This window comes from Meleagris gallopavo, chromosome Z (genome assembly GCF_905368555.1).
Source record: "Meleagris gallopavo chromosome Z, MGAL_WU_HG_1.1, whole genome shotgun sequence".
Taxonomy (NCBI): domain Eukaryota; kingdom Metazoa; phylum Chordata; class Aves; order Galliformes; family Phasianidae; genus Meleagris; species Meleagris gallopavo.
In genome coordinates, this window is record NC_139435.1 from 71,321,682 (window position 1) to 71,347,508 (window position 25,827).

The following is a 25,827-nucleotide window of genomic DNA, read 5'->3' on the forward strand; positions in this document are numbered from 1 at the left end:
AAAAAAAAAGCTACAAGAGCTGCTCCAAACGTAATGCCTCCAGTTTTATTATGTTAGCCCACTTCAGGTGTGGATGCTGGTGGTATGGCAGTAGAGATTGAATCTTCAGCTGATATACCATTCCATGTTGTTGCCACGTGACAGATGGCAGCAGAGGGGTAGTCTGACAGAATGGAGTCAGAATGGAAGTGCATGCAAAACAAAGGTGTGGAATTGAATTTCTCCATGTGGAAAATATGGCACCCACTGACACTCATGGGTGCTTGGTGACTGAACTGTTGAGGTGAGTGCAGTGAGGCAGTGGGTGGTGCATTTCGGCAGAGGTGACGGTGATGTGAAAGACAAGCCACATTCCAGATGGCCATGAACAGCTGTCACATTATGAAACAAAGAGAGTCTCAATCAAGATGTAGATCTCAGCTTGTAAAGTGATGTACACTGTCTTTTGGGATAGGAAAGGGGTGATCCTTTTGGGTTCCCTGGAGCCCACACAAACCATCAACTCTGACCACTGCAATGAGACACTGTGAAGCTGAAGGCTCCAGCTTCCAGTGTCAGAACGGAGAAGAACAGTTTTCTCCTGCAACACGGTAACACCAGGCCTGTACCAGTATGAAGGCCAGGGGGCACACTGCCAATGTTGGCTCACTGTCCTACCACACCCACTGTTTAGCTGGAATTTATCCCCTTCTGACTTCCATCTGTTTGGGATGCTGCTGCTTCTGTCAAATTGTGATCACCTCCACTCGTGCAGATTTTCAGGAGCGTGGCATGCAGGCCGGTGAAAATGCAGAGTTACTGCTGGTACAGGTATTGAAAAACAAGTGCTATGCAGCTGGCAACCTGCTTTATCAAATAGCATTATTGTGCTCTTTGTATCTGTTGTAGTTTCCATAGAAAAAAATTGGGGACATTAATTTCAGAGCAACCTACATAGATCTACTTAAAATGGAGTTAGATAAACCTTAAGAAACACTATGTGATCTGCCTGCAACAGAATGATCCTATATTCAGAAACTGTTCTTAAAAAATATATATAGAACAGCATGGAAAGTCATGACATTTTAGATAACATGATAAACTGAGTTTACGGCTCCAACTTCATCTCACCATTCTAACTGGAAAAAACAGTCAATAATGCCTTTTTTTTCCCTCATCTACCTTCTTTGCTGTCAGCATCCCTCTCTTTTCTGCCTTTCATTCTTTCTACATTTTATGAGTCCTTCATTCTAGCTCAGCAGTTCAAGCATCTCAGACAGTTAGACGAAGAAGGAACAAAACTCACAAATAATTCTTATTCCTACTCCTTATAGATATGGTAATTTTCACTACAAATGTGCAGGAGTAAATCTTGGTAAGCGAAGCAAGCACGAGCCGCAGAGCCCCAAAAGCAGACTGCAAATCAAGCTGATAATACTGTGTCAACATGCATTCAGACATATTTGTAGAACACTGCAAAACTTAATAGAACTGTTAAAATCTTGCTGAACTTAAAGCAAATGTTAGCCTTCTCATTTGGGAAGTGGACAACTCACTTTCAAAATTTCTTCCCCAAAAATGTACAGATTGCAATTTCTTTTCCAATAGCATGCATAACGCAATGATTCAGCAGACCACACAACTTGTCTTGCAAATACTTTCACTTAGCCTGTGACTCTCTACGGAGCTTTTACAGAGTCGTTATCCCTCAGATATGGTTCAGAAATAACTAAGATAATTTGTTCTCTTTGATGTCCTTAAAAACAATCATTCTTTCAAAGAAATCTCTTTCTGTGGAAACAGAACCAGGATGTGCTGTCTTAAAAAAAGGAATTTTTTTAGGAAAACACCTTGTGTATTATCTGCAGCCGCTTTACCAGAGGATGTACATGCATGAACAGAGAAAATTATGTATAGCACATGCTCAGCTCACAACAGTAAAGTTTTGTAAGTAGTTGAAACAGAATATCACAGTGCTCTGTGTATGTTAATTTCTCATACACATAGAATCATAGAATTGTTTGAGTTGGAAGGCACTTCAAAGGTCATCTAGTCCAACCTCCATCCAATGAAGAGGGTACTCAGAGCCCAATCCAGGCTGACCTTGAATGCCAGGGATGGTGCATCAACCACATCCCTGGACAACCTGTGCCAGTGCCTCACCATCCTTTAGATACTGACAGGCTGTTCTCAGGACAACTCACAGCCTTCTCTTCTCCAGACTGCACAGCCCCAGCCCTCACAGCCTGTCCTTGTAGGAGAGGTGTTCCATCCCTGGGATCATTTCTGTGGCCCTCCGCTGAACATGTTCCGACAGCTTCATGTCTCTTCTGTACTGAGGACTTCCCATGCAATACACCAGGTGAGGTCTCACTAGTGCAGAATAGAGGGGCAGGATCACCTCCCTTGCCCTGCTGGCCACATTTCTTTTAATGCAGCCCAGGATATGGTTGGCTTACTGGACCACAGTTTGGTGTCATCTGCAGGTGTACTGAGGGTGCACTTGGTCAATAGGAATGCAATAGGGTGCACTCTGCCAAACAGGAATGTCAAATGCAACACAATAATCAGAAACAGAAATAAAAAAAAGGGTACAGCCAAAGGGAAAGGATTTTGTTATAAATCTCCTTAAATCTCCTATAAATCTCCTATAAATCTCTTATAAATCTCTGCTATTACTAAAATTTTAGCAAAATTTTATTGTCATTGTTTGTTTGCCTATTTGAGGATTTTTATCCAGACTAAATAGTTCAAATTCACAAAAAAACACTGTTCTGTTGCTTCCTAAATCTGTATTGCATTGCAGACTACAAAAACATCACCTTCATTGGAAGAAAACTTTAAAGGTCACACATTAGCTACTAATCTATATTAGAAGAAAGTAAGATGCTAATAAGGTCTTGTCCTCATGCTACGTGCAAAGTATAAAACAAAGTTCTTCCAAGAACAATTACTTCATGGCATTTTGCTGGACTGTAGTTACTCTACAGAAACCCAGTTAGCAAATAATTCTATTGGAAACAGACATTTAAGACATTTAGTTACTGTAAAATCCAGTGGTTATTTCCATTTGATCAAGATGTAATCGGAGTAAATCAGCATTCCAGTAATTTGCTTTTTATGCCTAAGAAACCATACATAGAAGGAAAGCATATCAGATCTGTAATTCGCACTGATAACAATGATGCCTTATTTTACATTAATTTAAATAAATTAAGCTGAGAATTATTGAGCTACTGAAGTATTGAAGTACTGAGGCATCGAAGTACTGAATTATTGAAGTACTTTTCCCAAGCGTGAACCTGGGAGAAGTATTTTGCCTGTAAGAACAAACTAGTTATTAAAATAAGAATTTGATTTTTAGAAAGTTAAGTCTCACTCCCAATTCCCTATAAGCCTTGCCACTTTTACAAGGGGTAGCTATAAAAGAAATCAAAATCATTTGAGAATGGCTGTCACAAACTACTATGATATTAATACCGTACCAAGAGAAGTTACTGTCAGAAGTGGTGAAAACTAAACAGAAGCATGCTTCATGTTTACCAAATGAACCACAAGATCTTCAAAAACATTTTTTAAAAAGGCAAAATCCGTAAGTTTATTATAACTACACCTAACCTCAAAGCACAAAGTATCAAGAGGGTTGTTTATATATTTGCTGAAGAAAGAATTTTTCCAAGGGGTTATTTATTAGCTTTTGCTGTTAGTACTCTTCACTGTCTAACATTTGTTAAACAATCAATCTCCAGAATAACTCTTATTCTAATGCAATTGTAGGTTTGCAGCAGACTACCAAATTATGGAGGAAGTAACTTTCCATGCATGCTACACATTCTGTTGAACTATTAAAAAAGTGGTATTCTTTCTTTCTTTTTTATTATTTTTAAGAAACTTGAAGTAAAGATTCAAGATATTAGATAAGTTGCAGCTCCTAAAAATGGTACTCTGCAGCCATTCTTAAGATGCAGGTTTACCATTAGGTTTCTTATTCTTATAGACTTAGAATCTTGCAACTGATACTAGTCAACAGAAGAATCCAGAAGACCTTTTAAAGCTTTTTTAGGTTTTAAGGGACTGATTTTCTTGAAGATTTTGAAAAACGTTTCCATATGCTACCCAGCATGTAAATGTAAAATTACTACCTGTGTAGTTTTACACTACAATTCCTTGGTGAATGAAGAATTTCAGCCTTAGATAAAAGACCTGTAACCTTGCAATACTTACGGATTATTATCCTTACAAGTACTATGGTTTTACCTTCTCCTGACATAAAGAACATTCTGAACCCTTGAATCAAACACCAACTTCTCACACATACACTTGGAAACCCCCAGAATGACTGGCACTAGTTAAGGACAAAAGGCTAGTGACTGAGTTAATACGAGGTGGCACAGCTTTATTAAGATCTAATTAACTTTACTCAGTATAGACCACCTTAGGGACAGTGAAAAAAAAAGTTCCTCAAGACAATCTGAAAAAAAGAGGCAGTGTATGTACAGTCTGTTTTAAGTAAAAAGCTCTCACAGTGCACTTTGCATAGTTTTTTTTCTAGCTTAACCTCCTCAGCACCTAAACTATTCTGATTTTTACTGCAGAAAGTATCCATCCATCCAATTCTACTTTAAAGATTGCTCTGTGTAATAATATAGCTTGGGGTTTTTTGCATGTGTAATTTTTACTGTGAGTTTTATTTTTATTTGTTTTCCTTTGTGCAGCTGTATTGTCTCATAAACTTTTCATTTACACTTTATTTTATATTACACTAATCACGCTAAGTTAACATCACAGCTCAGACAACTACGCAGTATCACACCACAGAAGATTCTGCTTTTAGATTTATGATAGCTAATGAAACTAATTATTTACTGATGTATTTTCACATGATTTGAAGTGCTTGCAATCCAACCATAAAAAAATGTATGAAATTTGCTATCATCTAAGCACTATCTGAAAAATAAGTGAATCCAAATCACTTGTCAGCAGGTAAAAACAAAAATTAGTAATCCCAAATTCCTCATTCTCTTGCCTCAACATAGTCTGGTCCAATCCAGACTCCCAGTCTGGTCAAACCATCCATTTTCTGTAAGCCTTACAGGACCATAATACCATTTGCACTTGAATTTCAAGAAACAGAAATTACTTCATTGGCTAAGGTAAATAAGTTCGTATAGTTTCCTACGCTAAATAAAAGATACGAGCTACCAGACACCATGATCACGCACAGGACATTTCTTTATCCAAATGCCACTGCTTCAATAAACCTCTAACTTCCCATAAAATGATTGTCCTTCAAGCAATCCAAGTCCAATAAGACTTGATTGTACCAATGGTACAGATAGTATTACAGATAAAGCTCAATAGCACTATAGTAGACTATAAGCTCTTGTAAACTTAGCCCAGTCAAATTGCCTCTGAAACTACCAGGAAAAACATCAGGACCATATTCTAGTTGGAAACTGAAAATCATTTATTACACAAAATAGCACTACAGTGTTTTGAGGAAGGATGTGGTGAATTTTAAATATTCTGGATGCTGAACTAGGAAGCTGGAAAACTATTAGCTGAGACTAACATTCACTTCAAATTAGAAGTTTTTTGCTTGTAGTAACAATCTAACAGCAGAGCTTTCTGTTGCTATACTTTATTGGAAATTGAGTCAAAAGTAGGACTAACACCTCTTTGAAGTCCTGCACAGGACAATCTCCTACTAGCATGCAAAGGATGCATGAGGAGAACCATCTTGTTAGTATGTTAAAGAATCATCTGAAGTTTTTAAGACCATCGTTAGGATTTCAATATTCCTGAGCCTGTTTTCAAGAACAGACAGACCAGCATGCTCATTTTTGACAGCCTACACGTGTCACGTCCTTCCTGTAAAGAACTAACATGTCATTTTGATAGCTGATGACAGTGACATGGATAAAGGGCAGAAGTTGCAGCAACGCCAGAAACTGCAATGATGGAAAAGCGAAAAGGGGCTAATTAAAGAAAAGGAAGAGTTCTGTGGAAATGGAAGAACTAGTATGATGCACAGAATTTGAGAAATCAAAGCAAAAATTCACATATGCAGAAGCTGGAGAAGAGGAACAACAATAACCTGGATGGTTCACATCATTTGAGTAATTACACTGGGTTTTCCAGGACAATCTAATCTGGAGGTGGGGAAAGGGACATATCATAGTCTCATGCAAGGATTTGACAGATTAGTATTCTTGTAAGAGCTGCAGCCCTTACTTCCTTTCACAAATGCCCAATGATATACATAGCAGCCACAAAATCATTAAAGTTCAAAAATCATCAAGTCCAACCCTCAGCCCACCAAACCCCATTAAACCATATACCTCAGTGCCACATCTCCGTGTTTCTTGAACACCTCCAGGGATGGTGACTCTATCACTTCACTAGGCAGCCTATTCCAGTGCTCCACCACTCTTCATATAATTTTTCCTAGTATCCAACCTGAATCTCCCCTGGCGCAGATTGAGGCCATTCCCTCTCATTCTATTGCTAGTTACCTGGGAGAAAAGGTTGATCCCCACCTCACTACAGCCTCCTTTCAAGTAGTTGTAGAAAGCAGCAAGGTCACCTCTGACCTCCTCTTCTCGAGACTAAACAGTCCCAGTTCTCTCAGCTGTTCTCCGTAACATCTGTGCTCCAGACCCTTCACCAATTTCATTGCCCATTTCTTGACACACTCCAAGTCCTCAAATGTCTCGTAGCGATAAGCCCTGAACACAGTACTGGAAGTCTCACCAATGCTAGGGACGATCACTTCCCTAGTTCTTCTGCACTAGTTCTGCTACAATAGTTCTGATCACACTATTTCTGATACAAGCCAAGATGCCTCAGCTCAGCAATCAGCCTATCCAGATCCCTCTGTAGGGCCTTCGTACCTTCAAGCAGATCAATACTTCCTTCCAACCTAGTGTCATCTGCAAACTTATTGAGGGTGCACTCAATGCCCTCATTCAGATCATCAGTAAAGATAATAAATAGGGATAACCCCAATACCGACCCCAGGGAGAACACCACTAGAGACCATCTGCCCGCTGGTTTTAATTTCATTCACCACCATTCTCTGGGCCCGAACATACAGTGAAGAATAAACCTGCCCAAGCCATGCGCTGCTGGCTTCTCCAGGAGAATACTGTGGGAGGCAGATTTAAAGTCTTTGTTAAAGTCCAGATAGATTTCCTTCATCCACCAGGCAGGTCACTTCGTCATAGAAGATGATCGCATTAGTCTCTTGGTGTCTGCATCCACTGTATCCATACATGGACTCACACTGCAAATTTGTTATTTATTGTTGGTTTTGAAAGCAAGTAAAATGCAGATTCAAATCACAGACAATGATAAGTGAATAATCTTTTACTACTGCAATTTAAATGAAGAAACATAGTATGTATATCACCTTATCACCTTACTTTATATTTTCACATTAAGAAATGTTTATTAAGGGAAGCTAATGTTAACATAGCACTTTAATTCAATATATATCTGAGTATTTGACACCACATTTGGAGTACAAGATAGATATGAACTCACTAAAACAAAAAGGAAAACACTGGGAAGATGATCAAGAGACTGGCGCATCCAACCTGAGGCTTATTTCAATGTATATAATTCTTATTTCAGTGTATATAAACAGTTGATAGGAGGAAGCAAGAAGACAAAGACTGACTCCTCCTCTAAATGAGAGAAGAACAGGCAACAGGCACATCTTGAAACACACTGTTCCTGTGAAGGTGATTCAACACAAGCACAGGTTGCCCAGAGAGTTCCATTCATGGCAATATTCAACAGTTAACCAAAAAAGATCTCAAGCAATCTGCTCTAGTTGTCTCTAGACTGGCTTGGATGATTTCCAGAGGTCCTCTTTCAACATCAACACTCTCCAATAAGTAGTGAACTGTATTATTTTAGATGGACAATTACTATTCCATTAGTATATGCACTTATAAGAAATTAGAGAATTAATGCTGTGAACATATTATTTTCACCCATTTCTAACAAAACAGAAGAATCTCAATGAGAAAACATGCAAAAAAAGAATTATTCTTTGTTTTTCTTATGCCACAGTAAAGAAATAAATATACTGATTTTGATTTTTCATAATAATTGATACAGGCGGGACAGTGAATGACACGAGTGCACACCAATCACCTGTTATAGAGATGCAAGCTCAACATGTTTTATTAATGTTTTCAGTTTGGGTTTATTTCCTTAAGTTGCCTGTTTTAATACACTTTCCATTAAAGTAATTTACAAAAACAGGGTAAGATGTTATTAGATATCAAAACATGACTTCAAGCATAATACTTCAAGCTCACTTTCTGTAGTTCACTGGAAAGGATAAACCTTCCTCCTCATTGGGAAGGCTTTGTCTCCCCATATAGGTTCTAGAACCCTGTGCAGATAGTCGCACTTTAACCAAATGATCAACTTCTGTCTTTGTTCTAGGAAGTACAAAAATTGTCTTACTTACAACAAAAACCACTACAGTGAAAGTAAGGATGTCCTACTCTGCGTCCACCTTGGAGCAATTCACTGAAAGATCTGTGGACACTCTGTGGCTGAGAAGAGTATAATACCATCACAGATGAAAGACTAGGATTGCACTGCATTGCTATCAAAAAAGTTTTGCAGGAGAAAAAAAAAAAAAAGAAAGGCGTTTCAACAATGGATGATTTTTCAGATTACTGAGAAAAAAAAAACTACAATGAAATCTGGAAGGGATTCAACACCAGTGCCCTCAGTCTTCATGATGCGATGTGGCACATGCTGCATGAAACAATGGATGGATGAGTTTGTTAACCTTTAAAGACATATGAACATACCATTATTTTTGCAAAAGCAGCAACTGACAGTACTGCTTCTATAATTTCTTGTCACCACTGCAATCAGTTGTAGTACAGGAATTTCAGATCAACAGGAATGCCGACGGCTCAGCCACCCACCCGCCCCACTCCAAGCATCCAACATGAGCACAGCAGCCAGAAAGATGCTGCAGGATTTTCTCAACCCTTTCACAAGTAGCAGAATAAAACAAAGACTCATGTAGGTACAGTGTCATGGTTCTATGAATTTGTTATCAGTATTCCACACCGTAACATCATGTAGAGCACTGGGAGTTAAAGAGTTTATTCACCAGTCACACGGACTGCTGATTTTCTGGGTACCTGGTTCTCAGAAAAGAAGAACTACATATCCCAGAGAACTTTTCACTCTTTCCATCTTCTGTTCAGAGGGAAATATTGAACTGCTCACAAGTCACAAGATGTTCCTCTCTCCTTTTGCTGCTTGCCTGTAGTGCATGCTCCCTAGCCATCTTGCCCTCAGCATTAGAGTAAGGCCTTTGGTTTTGGACACTCTCTCTCTCATCTTAGTTGATTTATGAGCCTCAATTCCAATTATATTCTATTATATCGTGTTATCTTGCATTTCTGTATCTTCTTTAGTAAATTAGTTTTCCTTCTCAGATCATTGCCACTGTTTTGTTTTTAGGCCCATCTCCCTATCGACTTTTCCCCTTTTTCCCCTTCTCCCTTTCCTGGGGTGTGGGTCCATGGATCCCCACACCCCATTAGTCATAGAACTAGGCCAAACTGGCCTGCAAACTGTTGACATACACATAAGATAGCTGGTATTATCTTGACGTTACCTGCTGCTGCTGCAGTTTATTTGACAAGAACAGCAGCACATGTGCAAAATAGACACATTTGCTCTTCCTGTCTGACTACAATAATCCCCTTGAATATTTCAGTATGGCAACACCCAAACACGATATGCATGAGTTACTTGTGAGGCTTCTCAGCATTCACTTCGCTGTCCTTCCAAAGAACAGGGCTAGCAAGAACTATAAGCCACCAACATTTTGCAGTTCTAAATGAGATGAAAACTAGAAGAGGACAGTGATGCAGTTCACAAAGATACTACGAATTAGGCACCAAGGGAAAGTACTCCTTAAACTCAAGGACATGCGCATTTCTCTCCCACTTCCCCCATAAGGAGAATACATTTGTTGAGTACGAAGTGACTGGAAGAAGTAACTTGGCTATAACCTCCTGACTCAGAAGTGGGAAGAGTGTTCCAGAACTTGTTCCAAAATGTGAGTAATGGGAACAGAAGTATTGTTTAATTTTCAGAGGCAAATGGCAAAAGTCTGCAAAATGTCAATGACAGTACTCAACGAAAACACTGTTTTTGCGTGACACTTATAAATAAATAAATATATATATATGGCAGCAACTGATTCTTCTGAATTCTGAACTTTTAATAAAAATGAAGAAGACTGAAATTAAATTCTGCTTCCCCAAGACTTGTTTTTGTTCCCACTGAAGTCAGTCTCAAAAGCCTGGCTGCAACAGACCAGACTTCCTGCCTTACTACTTATGTTTTCTGTATCATGGTCAGTAGTGCCCAGATTGGGTGAAGTTCATATTTCAGCACAAAGATACACGTTTTCACTGTGGTACTGTTTTTATTTGAAAACTGGATTTATATATGCTCTATTTAGCTCATGGTTGCACAATACCCATTACTATCAGGAGCTTAGTATTGCATAAAGGGAACGAAGTAGCTGACATGAGTGTTTAGGAAAACAAAACAGCTAGCACAAATTGACAGCATGCCCTCTGTCAAGCCTCTTGATATTAATAAGTGCTCTATATTTATGCTGGTTATTCCTTTCATTGTGGTACACAAAAGCTTATTGGTACCTTTGATTACAGACACAAAGCAATTTCACAAAGTACCAAATCATCTAGTCAGGTTCTGGCAAGCTTAAAACACTTTTAAAGTTAGATAGTTACCTTTTAGCGCTATTAACTTTATTGACACTGTTTACAAAATAATCTTACATAAAAACAGCCTGCTTTCCTCTATTTTGTGTAACTGCAGAAATGGTTCACAGAGCACAAGAAATGAAAGGAAGGGAAAATTATGATTCATTTACCTGCAGTGAGTATTTATGGCCCTGTATGGACCCCTGGGCAGATCACAACAAAGCTGTGTGCAGTGCTTTCTTTACATAATGAATCTTACTCTGTACTTACAATAAACATCCAGCTAGGATTCGTGGCTGCATCAGTCACCAAAGACTGCAATGAGAAATCAGAAAAAGAGTCTGATGCTGAAAAGAAAAGCAAGGTTTGGATTAGGCAATGCCAAATGACAGAAGGTGCCTTGGTCCTGGTCTATGAACTGGACCATAACTCCAGCTACAGGCATGGAAATACTAAGAGAGCTTCAGTGTCTCCCATAGATACTGCCCCATACAGAGCATGTGTCTACCGGAGGAGGGCACACTCCATTTAAGAGTGCTGGCATCCAGAAGCTGTATTTAAGAAGGGCATTTTCTGGATTCCTAACAGTAGGAAGAAACACGCTTAACAACCTCTGCCTTCAGCTACCAGCAAAAGAAGCTGTAGCACCATGACAAAACATAAACAGCTGTTTACAAGGATGGATAGTGACAGGACCAGGGGGAATGGTTTTAAACTGAGACAGGGGAGGTTTAGGTTAGATATCAGGAGGAAGTTTTTCACCCAGAGGGTGGTGAGGCACTGGAACAGGTTGCCCAAGGAGGTTGTGGATGCCCCATCCCTGGAGGCATTCAAGGCCAGGCTGGATGTGGCTCTGGGCAGCCTGGTCTGCTGGTTGGCGACCCTGCACATAGCAGGGGTTGGAACTAGATGAGCATTGAGGTCCTCTTCAACCCAGGCCATTCTAGGAGTCTACAATTCTACGACATCTGTAGAGATTCCAAAGAAGAGATGAAGCAGGGATGAGCCTCAAAAGAAGGAAGGGATTGAAGTGTTTTGCCACTGCTCTGCCTACCCCCAGGCATCTATGCAGTATGTTCCCTACCTATGGGTAACCCCTCCCACTTCATGCTGCAATACGAATCCAACACCTTTTTCATAACACTGCTTATATTTCTGCCTGTGGATCAGAGATACTGGGACAGCATTGACTGTCACTGCTCTAACCCTCTTGCAGCTTTCTAGATTCCCAAAAAACATGCAACAACCTGAACTGCCTTACTGCCATTTGGATCATAAGCTAAGACTAGAAAGGAATGGAAAACACTGGTTTAACATGCTCAATATAGACGAGATGTAGTACTGCAGATCTTGCTGGAAGTGGATATTACCAACGCCTCCAAACACCTAAAACCATTATAACTGGCCTGATTATAGAAACAGGTCATCTACCCCTGTAACAAACTTTGTGTGTCTTTCTGGTTTTGTTTTTCATCTGTTAGTTCCATCGTCATTTGGAAAACACTGTCTGTTAAGTCACGCTCAAGTTTTATATATCACATATTTATGGCAAATAAAAGCAGCAGTAAAGCGAGGGAGGATTATTCATTCATTCCTTCAGCAAGACATTTTGGAAGGATTTAGAGCTGAGGAGGTAGCCTAAGAGAGACTGGAAATTTACTGATGCGTGTGCAATGCCTTCTGCTTCTCCCGAAACTCCATTTTGGATTATCCTAAACATTGTCAATAGCTACACAGCTGCTACCCTTTGATAAAAGACTGGAGGAGCACATTTAGCCACTTAAAAGCTATGCAAATGTTTCACACATAACTTCCAGAAATTTGCTTTGCATGATGAGTTTTTACTACAATTAGAAGTATTTATCACATTATTTAGGAAATACTTCATTAATGTAAACAAACAAGTACAAGGCTTCAGAAATGTCTGACATTATCCAACGTGAAAGCAGCGAAGACTTAAAAATGTGGATCTCCGTGCCCCACCATCCAAGTACACAAGCACACCCTTATGCACAATGCTTCTCAAGTCAGTCAAGAGAACTAGAGCTTCCCTGAGCATTCTGCATTCAAAATACTTCAGACTAGCCCAGTCCTCCAGTTTCCCATAGAGCTCATCACCTCATTACAGAGTAGTTGATGGATAAATTTTACTTGCGAACACTTAGTAACAATCATCTTCCTAAACCCACTGCAGAGAAAAAAGGTCTTTTATTCAATACCCTGGGGAAGGTTTCACAATTTAATTATGCAATAGCCTGGACTAAAGAAATATTCAGAGTTACTCAATCTTTTGGCACTCCTTTGATTTTTCTTTGGAATATTCATCAAATAATGGCTACTCAAATCCATTTGGAATAGTAATCCCTTCCAGCACAAAGCCAGGTACACACACTTCTAGCAAGAAGACACAAGTGGCTGAGCCTCTTCCTACTGCACCCTAGCAAAGGCCATAGGTGAACTCAAAGTCTGCACTTGGATCACCCCACCCAACATGCCTCCCAGTCACTCCTTCTCCAGCCCCAATCCCTGTGCTCCTGTTGGACCTAAGCAGACGAAAAATAAGGAGAGAAGGAGGAGATGTTCTGCTTCCAAGAGATATGGAGCTCCTGGCACGTGCGTGTTTTAATACACATGGTTTTGTCGTGTTTTTGCAGAAAATGTACAAAATGGATTTAACAGCCCATCTTCTCCCTAATTTCTTACCGATTGCCTGTTTAAACCAAAAAGCTGTTACAGCATCCATTAAAAGAGGCTTTGGAACAAAGGACAGACACAAAAACATTCCTGTAAGTAAACAATAGAAAGTTAAATGTAAGAACATTTAGCATTTAACGTATCTGATAAGCCAAACCATTAAAAAACTGTCTACTTAGAAGCAAGGAAACAACAATATTTGATAGTATTTTTAATATAAAACTTTACAAAGGGATGCTGAAGGATACTATGAGAAAACATCCAGTCTGCCCCAATACTTAAACTGCTATAATAAATACTATGTAATAAATAATTACTGGTAATTAAGAGTAACAAGGAGGTGGACACAAACAGAGAAAAAAAAAAAGCAACATTCTATAAGTGACAAATTTTCAGTACTGTGAGTAAACATTACCACAACTGAGCAAAAAAAAAAAAAAAAAAAAAAAGACAAGGAAAAAAATAACCCTCATAACCTTCCACTAATGCAGAATGTAAGTCTTATTTATCGTAACAGTGATATAAACAGAGTGTTTTCAGAATGCTTTACACTCAAAGCAGGGGGAAAAAAAAAAAAAAGAACAAACGTAGGAACAACAGAAAAGGGAGCACAAAAGCCTGAATGCAGCAAACAGACAGCGAAGATAAAGAGTTGTCAAAACATTTTTGGAAAAACACAATCTGCAGTGAAACAGGGAAATGCAAACTTACATCCGCTGGTTTAACACCTGGCATGGTCCTGCAAGAAGGAAGCACTGACCAAGGACAGATACACTTCTGAGCATAATACACCAAAACTGACCTGTTGGACCAGAGTCCTCCGTGCTTTAATGAAACACCTGCCCGTGCATCCTATCGCCCATAAGAAAGCATAATTATTAATTTATAAGATCAATTATCTCACTTTGACATTAAAAAGTATACACTGCAGATGCATCAAGAGGCCTTGTACAGATTTTAGTCCTACTATAAAAGGCAAACAACCTGAGGTGCTCATATGGCAGTCTTCTGTCAACTTTTCAAAATGAATGCCGTGCAAAGCATTTAACACAACTATAATGCTGTAAAAAAGCAGGTAACTGCATATCAACCCTCACTTGTCAGAGTATCAGAGATATCATCTTTGTAAGATATTTAAAGAAAAACATTATTCAGGAACTCATGTGTGATTATGAATAAGAGTTCACTACCCTTTTTAGATATATGCATATGTATTTTCTCTCAAAAGAGGTGTTTTTGCAATCCTATCACCTTTCAACGCACACACCACACTTCATAAGTGAAGTTACAGGACCATTCTCCTACAACTTTCTTTTTACATTTCACTTCTGTTTGGGAAAATAAGTTCTACACAAGCAAGAGGTAAATCCCATTCTCTTTGACAAACGCAGTCAGACAGAATAGACCTGTTTGCTTAGATAAAACATGCCACAGTAAATGATGACACATGACCTCCACCAACAGAGATCTTGTTTGCTAACTGGAGGAAAGCTGGGAGTATGCTGTGCAGAGAATGATTTACATTCACAGGACATCCTTTCCAGGTCCTGAAAAATGTGCTTCTGCACCAACAGGAGCCCGTTTGCTCTATCAGTCTGTGAACATTTGCCGAGCAGTCCTACAGACAGTGTTTGCTTACACTTTAAAATATCCAAACTAAAGCTAAAGAAGCACAGACAGTTGCATTTTAAGGAAAAGAGAAACTGTTTTCTTAAAATCTGGGAGTTGTGAGTGAGATGCCCAGCAGCTATGAGCAGTGTGTTGATGCACACATCAACCTCATACAAAGCACTGGGTGAATTTCAGACTGCCTATGATGGCCAAAGCCCGTTGTATAAAACTTGTTGACAATGTTATTAAAATAGAAAACTAATATTTAATAGCAAAAGACACAGCCTCTTAAAAATGTCAAATCCAGGATTATACAGCAATGCACTGAGATCCTGGATTTGAACTCGGAGCATAATCCAACCATCTGTCGACCAGTTGTGTTGCAAAATCAAGATAACAAACAGGAGTTTTTCTTCAGCTAGAACATTTCCCAGCTCCCGCAGTCACCGCGCTCCGCCTGCAGATTAATGGAACAGAGGTGACACTCGCCACCGGCAATAGGAAGACAGCGAGGGAAATCCTGCCCGGCCTCGGTACAGGCTGGAGAGGCAGGTAGGCAGATTCCGTCCGTCGCGCTGCTGCGCCAAGCCGACAAGGGACGAGCGTCCGGACTGCGGGACCCTCGGCCCTTACCAACACTGGAGGGAGCGAGAGGCGGGGAGCCCCGACAGCCGCCCGGCCGCCGAACCGCAGGGCGAACCCCTCGGCGCCGCCGCGCTCCATCCGCGTCGCCCGTCCCGGAGCGCTGCGCGCCGCAGGCAGACGCAGTCCCCCCTGCCTCGGGGCACGGGCCACCAGTTGCTGGGACCACCGCCCCGAAGTGGTGGAAGAGCGGAGGCGGCAGCGGAGCCCCGATGGGAGCGGGACACCCAGCCTACGGGCGGGGATGCTCGACCCCGGGGGGCAGACCGAGGACCGGCCACGAAGCTCTCCGCTCCTGGCGCTTCTCACCTCCTTAAGTTCCTTGGCCACGTCTTTCAGGTCCCCCAGGACTAATTCCAAATCCTCCACGATTATCTTGATCTGCTCCTTCACCTTCGTTTTAGAGGCTGCCGGCGGCCCCTCGGACGGCGACGAGGAAGAGGATGCGGTCCCCTTGGACTGGGCGGACATCCTTCGGGACAGCCCGGCGCAGCCAGGATGGAGGGGCACGCAGGTCAGGCGAGCCGCCCGGCCGCGTCCCTCCGCTTCCCAGAGCTGCCGCAGCCGCCGCCGCCGCCGCCGCCCGCCCGCCCGCGCATCGCGCTCCGCCGGGGGCGCCGCGTTGCGCCGCGCTCCGCCGGGCGGCCGCGCTGTGCAGCTGCCATCGGCTCCCGGGAGCGGCGCGGGGCTCAGCTGCAACACGCCGCGCCTGCGCCTCGCCCCTCCCGCACCGCCTCCCGGCCCCGGCCCCGCTCGCTCCGCTCCGAGTCCGGAGAGGGAGCGGGGGAGGAGCGCCCGCCGCCGCGTCACCCCCGCCGCGTCTCCCCCGCCGCGCTCCCGGAGCGGGAGAGGCTGCCGGCTGCTCCGGAAGAGGCGCTCCTTCCCCCGTCGCTGCCCGGAGTGCGCGACGCTGCATCAGCCGGCGCACGCGGGGCGCGGGGTGCGCGTTCCGGTACCACTGGACAGAAACGCCTGTCCGGAGCAGCGCTCCGCGGGGAAGCGCTCCTCACGGCATCGTTCTCGTCCGAGGGGACGGCGGTAGTGCCGAGTTTTGGTGCGGAAAGTCAGCGCTTGGCGCTACCGGCCACGCTACACTGCCGTGGGAGGAGGCCGCGCTGGCTCCTGCTTGGTTGGACGGTGCTGCCGTGAGGACCCTGTGAGGAGAGTGTTCGTACATGCCACCCATTGGTAAAAGTTTCTCACTAGTCTGTTCCGACCGCTGCTTGCTGCCTAGCAAACACACGGGAGATTATATCTTAATCGAGAAGTAAAAGTTCTTCATTTGATCTGATTGACGCTAAAAAAATGCACGTGTGCCAGAAGTGTTTGGTGGGATGCTGCCCAACTCTGCCTGGCTCTGAAGTGGGAGCCCGTGCTGAGTATGAGCACGCATTCTTTCCAGCAGCATTCTGAGATGAGTCTGTGGGGTACGAGAAAACAGCTGCCAGAAATCCCTCACCCGGTGGCTTTTCTTGTGACTGTGAACAGGTGGCACATTCGGGTGGTAGGACCTGTGCTGGGTACCTCTACCTCCCACTGGCTGCGAGCTGCACGGGGAGGGCACACAGCCAAACACAGCTCCAGGACTGCCTGCCTGGCTGCAACTGACTGGTGCTGTGAATACTCTGAGGGTTTTGGCAACCTATGATGTTTCAAGATAGATAAAGCAGGGCAGGGGAAGCAGAAACCTCGCCCGGAGCCGTGTGTCTGTATGTGGTATAAAGTCTCATGTAGTGGTGAACAGTTTGCTCCTGGAGAGGGTGTGGGACTGGGATATGAATAGACAGGCTGACAGCATGCTTTTTCTTGTCTTGATTTACGTGTAGTTATCTGTGCACTTTTTACCTCTACAAAACCTGCAGTGTTCGGCTGAAATCATTTGCTAGTGCGCATATACATATATATATTTTTTATGTGGCATCTCTCAGAACTTTCAAACAATTTCAAGGAAGCCATTTTCCAGAAGAGCCCATGTCCTTCCTCTTGACTTTCCTCACATCTCTTGACATGTTATTTTCATCTCACTAAAGCAGAAGCTCTCCTAACAATGATGTTTAAAAGCATCCCTGCTGGTGATTTTTGCTTAGCAGTTTCTGTATGAGCAGCGGCATCATATGATTTTTGAAGATGGCAAAGTAATGCAGAATCTCCAGGCGAGTCACCACCAAACAAGGAAGAAAGAAATACAGAAGTTGTTGAATAAGTTTAAAGTTAATAATGTGTTCAGCTGCTGTTCATCAATGACGTTATTTGAACAGCTATAAATAAAATAGATGAATAGTTACAATAAGCTATTAGTGAAATTATTCATGTAGAACCCTGCATGTACCCAATTTAAAATTATGAAAGCAGTCTGTTTTCTGACAGAAATGAAGGATACTGCGTAACAGAATGCTGCATACACCTTGACATAGCATAGCTCAAATACTTACGGGATGATTTCTAATATGTTTCTGAGGAAATCATCAACATTGTCGCAAAATTACTGCTAGATTTCCTACAAGCCCTCTAACTATTTTTAATCAAGTCATGATTAGCCCTACTTTTCTAACAGCGACCTACTGGTTATCTTCTAGGTGTAAAGTCCTGGCACCTCCTACTGCTAATAATTTCATGAGAAAAAATTGATTCAACTAATGAGATGTCATTAGTTGAAGTCATGACAAGGCTTTACCCATATGTCTTAGTTTCAGCTGGGATGGAATCATGTACTCTAATGCCATCAAGTTATAAAGGGCCAAAAGCCATTTGCATTTCTGCAGTGATAGGGATCCAAAGACTTAAGTGCTTTGGAGACTGAAGTGAGCCTTACCAGAGTTGAGTGACAAAAGCACCGCATTGCAAACAGCCTTGAGACCTCAGTGTAGATTATCTCTGGAAAGGGTACTTCAAGGGCCCTCTCTCACAGGACCCTTCTGTTGTGGAATTTTGAAGAATAAAAGGACAGCAGGAGGCAACTGCTACTACACTGGTGCACCAGCAGCAGTATCACACCATCAAGGACTCCCTAATTCCCATGCACCAGCTGATTCACCAACTGGAAAACCATGGAGTAATCAGAAAGACACACTCACCCTTCAATAGTCCCATATGACAAGTGCAAAAGTCCAATGGAGAGTGGGGGATAACAGTGGCCTGAATAAAGTCACACCACTGCTAAGCATTGCTGTGCCAGACGTGCTAGAACTTCAGTAGGAACTGAGTCAATGGCAGCCAAGTGATATGCCACAACTGGCATCACCAATGCATTTTTCTCAGTTCCTCTGGCAGCAGAGTGCAGGACACAGTTTGCTTGTACTTGGGAGGCATCCAATGCACCTGGAATAGACTGCTCCAGGGGTGGAAACACAGCCCTGTCATTTGTCATGGGCTGATCTGGGGTGAGCTGCAACAGTGGGGAGCTCCTGAACACCTGCAATACATGGATGGCATCATCGTGTGGGCAACACAGCAAAAGAAGTTTTTGAGAAAGGCAGGATTGCCTTTTAGTGGCATCCCACTAAAAATCCATTTTGCCATAAGGTAAGGTAGTTGCTTGTATGCACAATGGCCAAAAACTCAGTAATGTCCCTTTAGTGCTACTGACCCATTTTCAAAAGGTCCATTCCATTTTGCAGCAGGTTAATTTACATGTTCCTTAGCATGTATGTATGTGGTGCTGAGAGATCCAAAAGGATGTCCTGCTGCATTACAGTTCCAGCCTTTACCAGTATCACTTTTTTCTCTGCACCACCTACACCTCCAAGCCCCAGCATGGAGTTCCCAGCAATACATACCTCCAGCTTCAGGGAACAGAGTGTTTGTGTAGGAACAAAAATTAGGAAATCCTTCCCCTATATAAAATGATATTATTAATTTATAATAAGTGCGGTTTCCTGTCTCATAGCTCATTGTATGATAAACTCAAGTGCAATTGCTAGTCCCAACATAGATACCACCTGGCTGAGTTTGATTCAGACAATACATTTCCTAGTGGGATATTGGTTTAGCCATGGAGACATATTCTTATCTTCCCAGTCGGTGCTGCAACCAATTCTGCTGTAATTACTTGCCCACCACTTGGGAGCAACCAAGGCCAGGTTTTAATCCCATAGGTCTTCCACAGACCCTGTAGTTTCTTAGGTTATAAATGTTTGCTACTTGCTCAGCCATTTGGATAAAAGAGTTCTTTATACCACTCCCTTCATTCCCAAATTCTTGAAGGAGATAACTGATAGTTCCAAGTATTGTGACCCATGGATTACACCAAAACAACAAAATTGACATTTTACTCTACAAACCCAGCCTAAATTTTTGAATGTTACAAAGATAATAAACGAAATATAAATGATTAAAATCAACTGTCTGCCTTTCTGCATTCAATCAGGGTCACATAGAGGTCTTCTGTAAAATAAAAGCAGACACTGAGTTGCCCTCTTTGGGCTTCATCTGTGTGGTTAAAACAAGGGATCAATCCAGCAAGTGTTGATTTTATATTCTTTTTCCTCAACATCCTTAGCCTTCCAAGTATATTTATTCAGGGATTCCATTAAAGTTAGAGAGACAGACTTCACATTAGGCAAGTCGACCAATACAGGCTGGCCAGAGATATTAGAGGGTTTCTCCAGCTCATCTGCATCTGGATTGAGAGTAATGGGCAAGAGTGATGGGGCCTTGGGACAGAAAGCATGAAATCAGAGACAACCATTAATTCCCCAGCAATCACTGATTCTTTTGACCACATCAGTGACATGGGTGGCCCAATTGGATTTTCCCAGTTTCAGAAATTTCTTAAGGAGGCCATTGGCTCATTCCACAATGCCTGTTAGCCTGACCTCGGTGCCAGGGAAGATTACGGAGCAGATTGTCTTGAAGGAGATCACACGGCATGTGCAGGACAACCAGGGGATCAGGCCTAGCCAGCATGGGTTGATGAAGGGCAGGTCCTGCTTCACCAAGCTGATCTCCTTCTATGATCTAGTGACCCACCTGGTAGACAAAGAAAAGGCTGTTGATGTAGTCTGCCTAGACTTCAGCAAAGCCTTTGACACTCTGTCTCCCACTTCTCCTGCAGAAACTGGCAGCCCATGGCTTGGACAGGTGCACTCCTTGGATGAGGCTGGAGGGCTGGGCATAGACGGTGGTGAATGGAGCTAAATCCAGCTGGTGACATGTCACAAGTGGTGTTCCCCAGGGGTCGGTGCTGGAGCCTGTCCTCTTCAATATCTTTATTGATGACCTGGATGAGGGCATTGAATGCACTCTCAGTAAGTTTGCGGATGACACCAAGTTGGCTGGAAGTGTGGATCTGTCTGGGCCCTACAGAGGGATCTGGACAGGCTGCAAAGCTGGGCTGGAGCCAATGGGATGAGGTTCAGCAAGGCCAAATGCTGGGTCCTGCACTTTGGCCACAACAACCCCAGCCAACACTACAGGCTTGGGGCTGAGTGGCTGGAAGACTGCATAGAGGAAATGGACCTGGGGGTATTGATTGATGCTCGGCTGAACATAAGCCAGCAGTGTGCCCAGGTGGCCAAGAAGGCCAATGGCATCCTGGCTTGCATCAGAAACAGTGTTGCCAGCAGAACAGGGAACTAATTGTCCCCCTGTACCCAGCTCTGATGAGGCCGCACCTCGAGTACGGTGTCCAGTTTTGGGCCTCTCACTGCAAGAAAGACATTGAGGCCGTGGAGCGTGTTCAAAGAAGGGCAACAAAGCTGGTGAGGGGTCTGGAGCACAGGCCTTATGAGGAGTGGCTGAGGGAGTTGGGATTGTTCAGCCTGGAGAAGACGAGGCTCAGGGGAGACCTCATTGCTCTCTCTAACTACCTGAAGGGAGGTTGTAGTGGAAATACTACTTCTCTGAAAGAGAGGTCAGGCACTGCAATGGGCTGCCCAGGGAGGTGGTGGAGTCACCGACCCTGAAGGTGTTCAAGCAACATTTGGATATTGTATTGAGGGATATGGTTCAATGAGAACTGTTGATAATAGTATGATGGTTGGACTGGATGGTCTTGTAGGTCTTTTCCAACCTTGGTGTTTCTGTGATTCCGTGATTCTGTGATTCCTGTTACCTATTGAAGGTATTTGTTTTGTGTTTTGTTCCAGTTATCAAATGTAGTAATAGAAAAAACTGCCAAGCAAAACATATATTCTGATTTATTTAAAACATTTTCACATTTTCCAAACAAAATTAGAGGGCTTAGCAGACATAAAGCTACTTTGCAGAATTAATGAGCTTTGAAAACAATTAAATGAAACCTTGATTTATTTTATATCCTCCTTCTGAGTTTGTCTGCAAAGGAAATACTCCGTGTAAATGACAAGAGAGCACTGAAATATTAAACCTGTATTTTTTTTCCTAAATGGAATTATAAAAGAAAGCTTCAATTGCCACCAGCTATCATTCTGGACAGGTACTAACTAAAATATTCATTGAAAAATTCTGAATTAGTCATGCATTAGTGTGACAGGTCATACTACCCTATAATAAAAAGCTGCAGTACAAAGCCACTGACTTCCACTCCAAGCCCTTGTTAACCATAGTTTTTGATCTGTTATCTTTTCTGTCCTAGAAGAGTAGTGAGCTAGAGGGCTAATCTTTCCCCAAAATGGGAAAATGGTACCCTATTTAGCTTTATGCCTCCTATTTGTTTGTTTTCGTACACAATCCTTTTACTGTTACGCTGAAGAGTGGCTGTTTTACATTCCTGATCATAATAGTTCATCTGAGTAGAGGCTGAAAGGCTGCCTTCAGTTAAAGAATAAAAATTAAGTATGCTTTCCTGAAACAGAAAATCCGGATCACAAAAAAAAAAAAAAAAAAAAAAAAAAAAAAGTGCACAGTTCTGAGTTTAACTGTATTACTTACAAATAATAAATAGCAAATATAATAGAAATCAGGATAAAAGTAGAGTGCACCACTTTCTTGCCTTACTCCTCTAACTCTTCTCTTTTTAATATTGATTAAAAGTAGATGAGCCATGTGTATAGCCTGAAACTTGTTGTCCTGTGCTTTTAGTCAAGTGCTCAACCCACATATATTTCAAATTATGGTTTTCCGTATTTTTAAAAACGTTATAGCTCTGATTATTTATAGTAGAGAACTGTAAGATGGAGCTAAGTGCTTAAGAAGCAAAATGGACATCTTAGAGTGTGTGCTTCTCATTTGAAGGTAAATGGCATACAAATTTATGTTGTTTGCAGTGTGTATGGGTGGCAACACAAGTTACTTTCTTATCTGGCAAGTCCATTGTTGAGTGATGTGGTGGCAAAAACTGCAGAAGTATTTTGAACCAGCATAAGGAATTATATGCAAGAGCTTCTCTAGTAAATCTGAACAAAATGTCTCCCATGCATGACTCATGTTTGGTTCCATCAATTTGCTCAGGATGGAGTGTCACATTACTTAACAAAGTCCAAAGAGAAACCTGTATAAATGTCTCTGGACCAGAATATCAGCTCCCAAAATTTATTACCTCTTTGCGAGGAAGTAAGAAATATTACCCTGCTGGAAGATAAACTTCCTGAAACCAGTGCTCTTTGAGGTGGTAGTGTTCCATCAGGCCTCTTGAAAAGCTGTAAAACAATGACAGCAAGTGAACCATCCTTTGTCTGGAACATTCCCCAATACTACACTGCACTGGGCTTTGTTCAGCCAAACTTCAGCTATTGATGTTTCTCTGAAAATGTGAAAAACTATGAAAAGTATGCCAAAGAAGAGTTATGAATAGCTTGGTTCCTGAAAATTTGTCTTTCTGTACCTAGATGTAGATGATCTTATTTTAAAAATATGTCTCAGTTGTATCTGTGAGTTTTTTTAATTCAACGAAGATCCATTTTTCAAAGTGAATCTCATCCAATTAATTTATATGGAGTTGGTAAAACATGATAATAAACCCAAATTCAGTTGGATTATGGTACCTATGTGACAGTATGAGCTTGGTTTGACAATAAGCCAGAGGATAGGCAGAGACAAAATAAAAATACTATTAGTTTAATCTGGGGGAATAAGACATCAAAAGCCAACATGTCAGCATGTCTTTGAAGAATGCAGACATGTATTTTTGTTCTCACAATAAATGCTCAGTTCAATATCCACTTTTTTGGTGGAGAGAATTATCAAAAATGTCTGACTTAATGTGACTCAGTACAGTGTTAAATGTGACAAAATATGAATACGAAATAGGTCAGGAGAAGGAAAACATGATTATACCATCTTTCTTGCACATATACACCCCAATGTTTTTTAAAGTATAAGAAAAATGGTGATTTTTTTCCTTTGTTGAACACATTCTGTATAACTTTTTGGAAAGAGTAGAATTTTCTTTTTTTTTCTCTGTTAAAAACAGAAACTCAGGTTGTAAGACTAAAAGTAGAACTGTGGCTGAATATGTCTTAGCAACAATCCAGCAATCCTAGAGCAATATTTTATGTTAGTCATTTATTGTACTTGTTCTTCGAAATCAGTTACTGGAAGTTTTGTCCTTACTCTGATTTTACCAAGATGTTTTTGTTTGTGTTTGTTTCTTCTTACTAGCTAACTGTCAGTTGACAAATCTGTAACTTCTTCTCCCCTAGAGACACACTGGTTGGTGTCAGATGCAAAGTATTTCCTGTTCGAGCAGTGTCCCTTTATTGCTGGCATTCAGCTCAGTAGTATGTTATTGCAAACATCTGGAGCATGCAAAAAAACGCTGTCTGGCTTCTTTCCTAAAGTGCCTCCATCAGAATAGTCCAAGCAAGACAAATGGCAGATTAAATGAATAACTCAAACACAGAAAAGCAAGTAGCAAGAATACAAAAGAAAAAAATTGAAATTCTTTACTTGGCAAGCCAACAGAGGATATACACCACCTCTGTCTCAAAGGCAACTCTAGCTACTGCGATTAAAAAACTATAATATTTTTTATTTCATATGCAGCAAAACAAGCATTCAGGTTTTCATTTTAGATTGATCTTTTGGCTGGCAGTGAATCTATATCAATTCCTCCCCTACTCTCCAGATTCAAATTATATTAAAAACCGTACTACCAGCTAGGAGAGGAAAGCCAGCAATGTAAATGGTAAGGCTCCATTACTGTGGTGAGCATAAGACTGGATTATGTGAGTGCCACGTTGTCCCATGAGGTAGTGACACGCTGCTTCTGCCTGTGCCTGACTGAACAGGCACATAACATGACAACTTCACACACCAAGGGGCACCACCCCAAATTTTTCATGCTATTGAGAGATATTCCTGTATTCTACTTCTTAATTCAGACAGTTACAAATGAAGAGATGTCATGTTTTCACTATTTGTTCTCTAATTATTACATAATGTTATTGTTATCTGTTATTAATGTGTCCATTTATGCTTTTCCACTATGCTTTTTTTTTTTTTTTTTTTTTTTTTTTTCATTTTAAACAATGCTTTCTATAAAAGAATTGCCTTGCAAAGTCCTATAGTCAGTTTCTCTGGAATCAGTCAGATCATTACTAGCAGTCTGTTGGATCCTATGTCCTATCTTTAAAATATAAATTACAGACTGATGCATCCTAGTATATACAATTTCTCAAATATTTCTTTACAAAGCAAGACCAGTTGTTTTGAAAGAATTTTTCAATATTTACAACAGTTATCCAAAAGTCTCATTCACTAGTCATTCAAAGTGGCCATACTTGCCTACCTCAGCTCTGAATCAGTTCCAGAGAGCTTGCAAATCTTTGTGGCTGTGTTAGGAAGACTCAGAACTCCCCTTCGCCCTATGTATATCTGTTCCTAGGATAAACTTTTAGAGTCAAGTCCCATGAGTGCATTATGTTACAACTGTCACTACCATTTTTAGCTACAGGTTCCCAAAAATAAAGATTCTATAGCCTATGTGCCCTTATTTCAAATCCCAGCTGAAAGACACAGGAGCAACACAGCTTTAACTTTTTCATAACCAAGAATCTTCTTTTTTGCAAGAAACGGGAGAAATGGGAAATGAAACAGCAGAAAGCATTTCTACATTACACACATATGTATGTATATATGTATATTTATGTATATATGTATGTTTACGTATATTTGTGCTTATGAGTTTGTATTTGTGAACACTTCCGTGCCATCAGTAGCTGTACCTAAATTTCTCTCACTGCAGATGTCAAGTGAGTTG

The 25,827-nt window shown here is 41.5% G+C and overlaps 1 protein-coding gene across 7 annotated transcripts in view; it reads right to left on the minus strand.

The window, feature by feature from the left end:
* The window catches only part of PRR16 (proline rich 16), a 398,943-nt gene that overhangs the window by 146,799 nt on the left and 226,317 nt on the right, over positions 1–25,827 (minus strand). For 5 of the 7 annotated variants that reach the window (XM_085212852.1, XM_085212855.1, XM_085212853.1 and 2 more), the window contains exon 1: positions 16,020–16,773. The exons of 1 other annotated variant lie outside the window; for it this stretch is intronic. In XM_085212852.1, coding sequence (XP_085068978.1) covers positions 16,020–16,181 — 162 coding nt within the window. In that variant the 5' untranslated portion in view covers positions 16,182–16,773. Of the gene's footprint in view, positions 1–16,019; positions 16,774–25,827 lie in introns of those variants that run through there. One more of the 7 variants, XM_085212856.1, reaches the window with a different exon arrangement.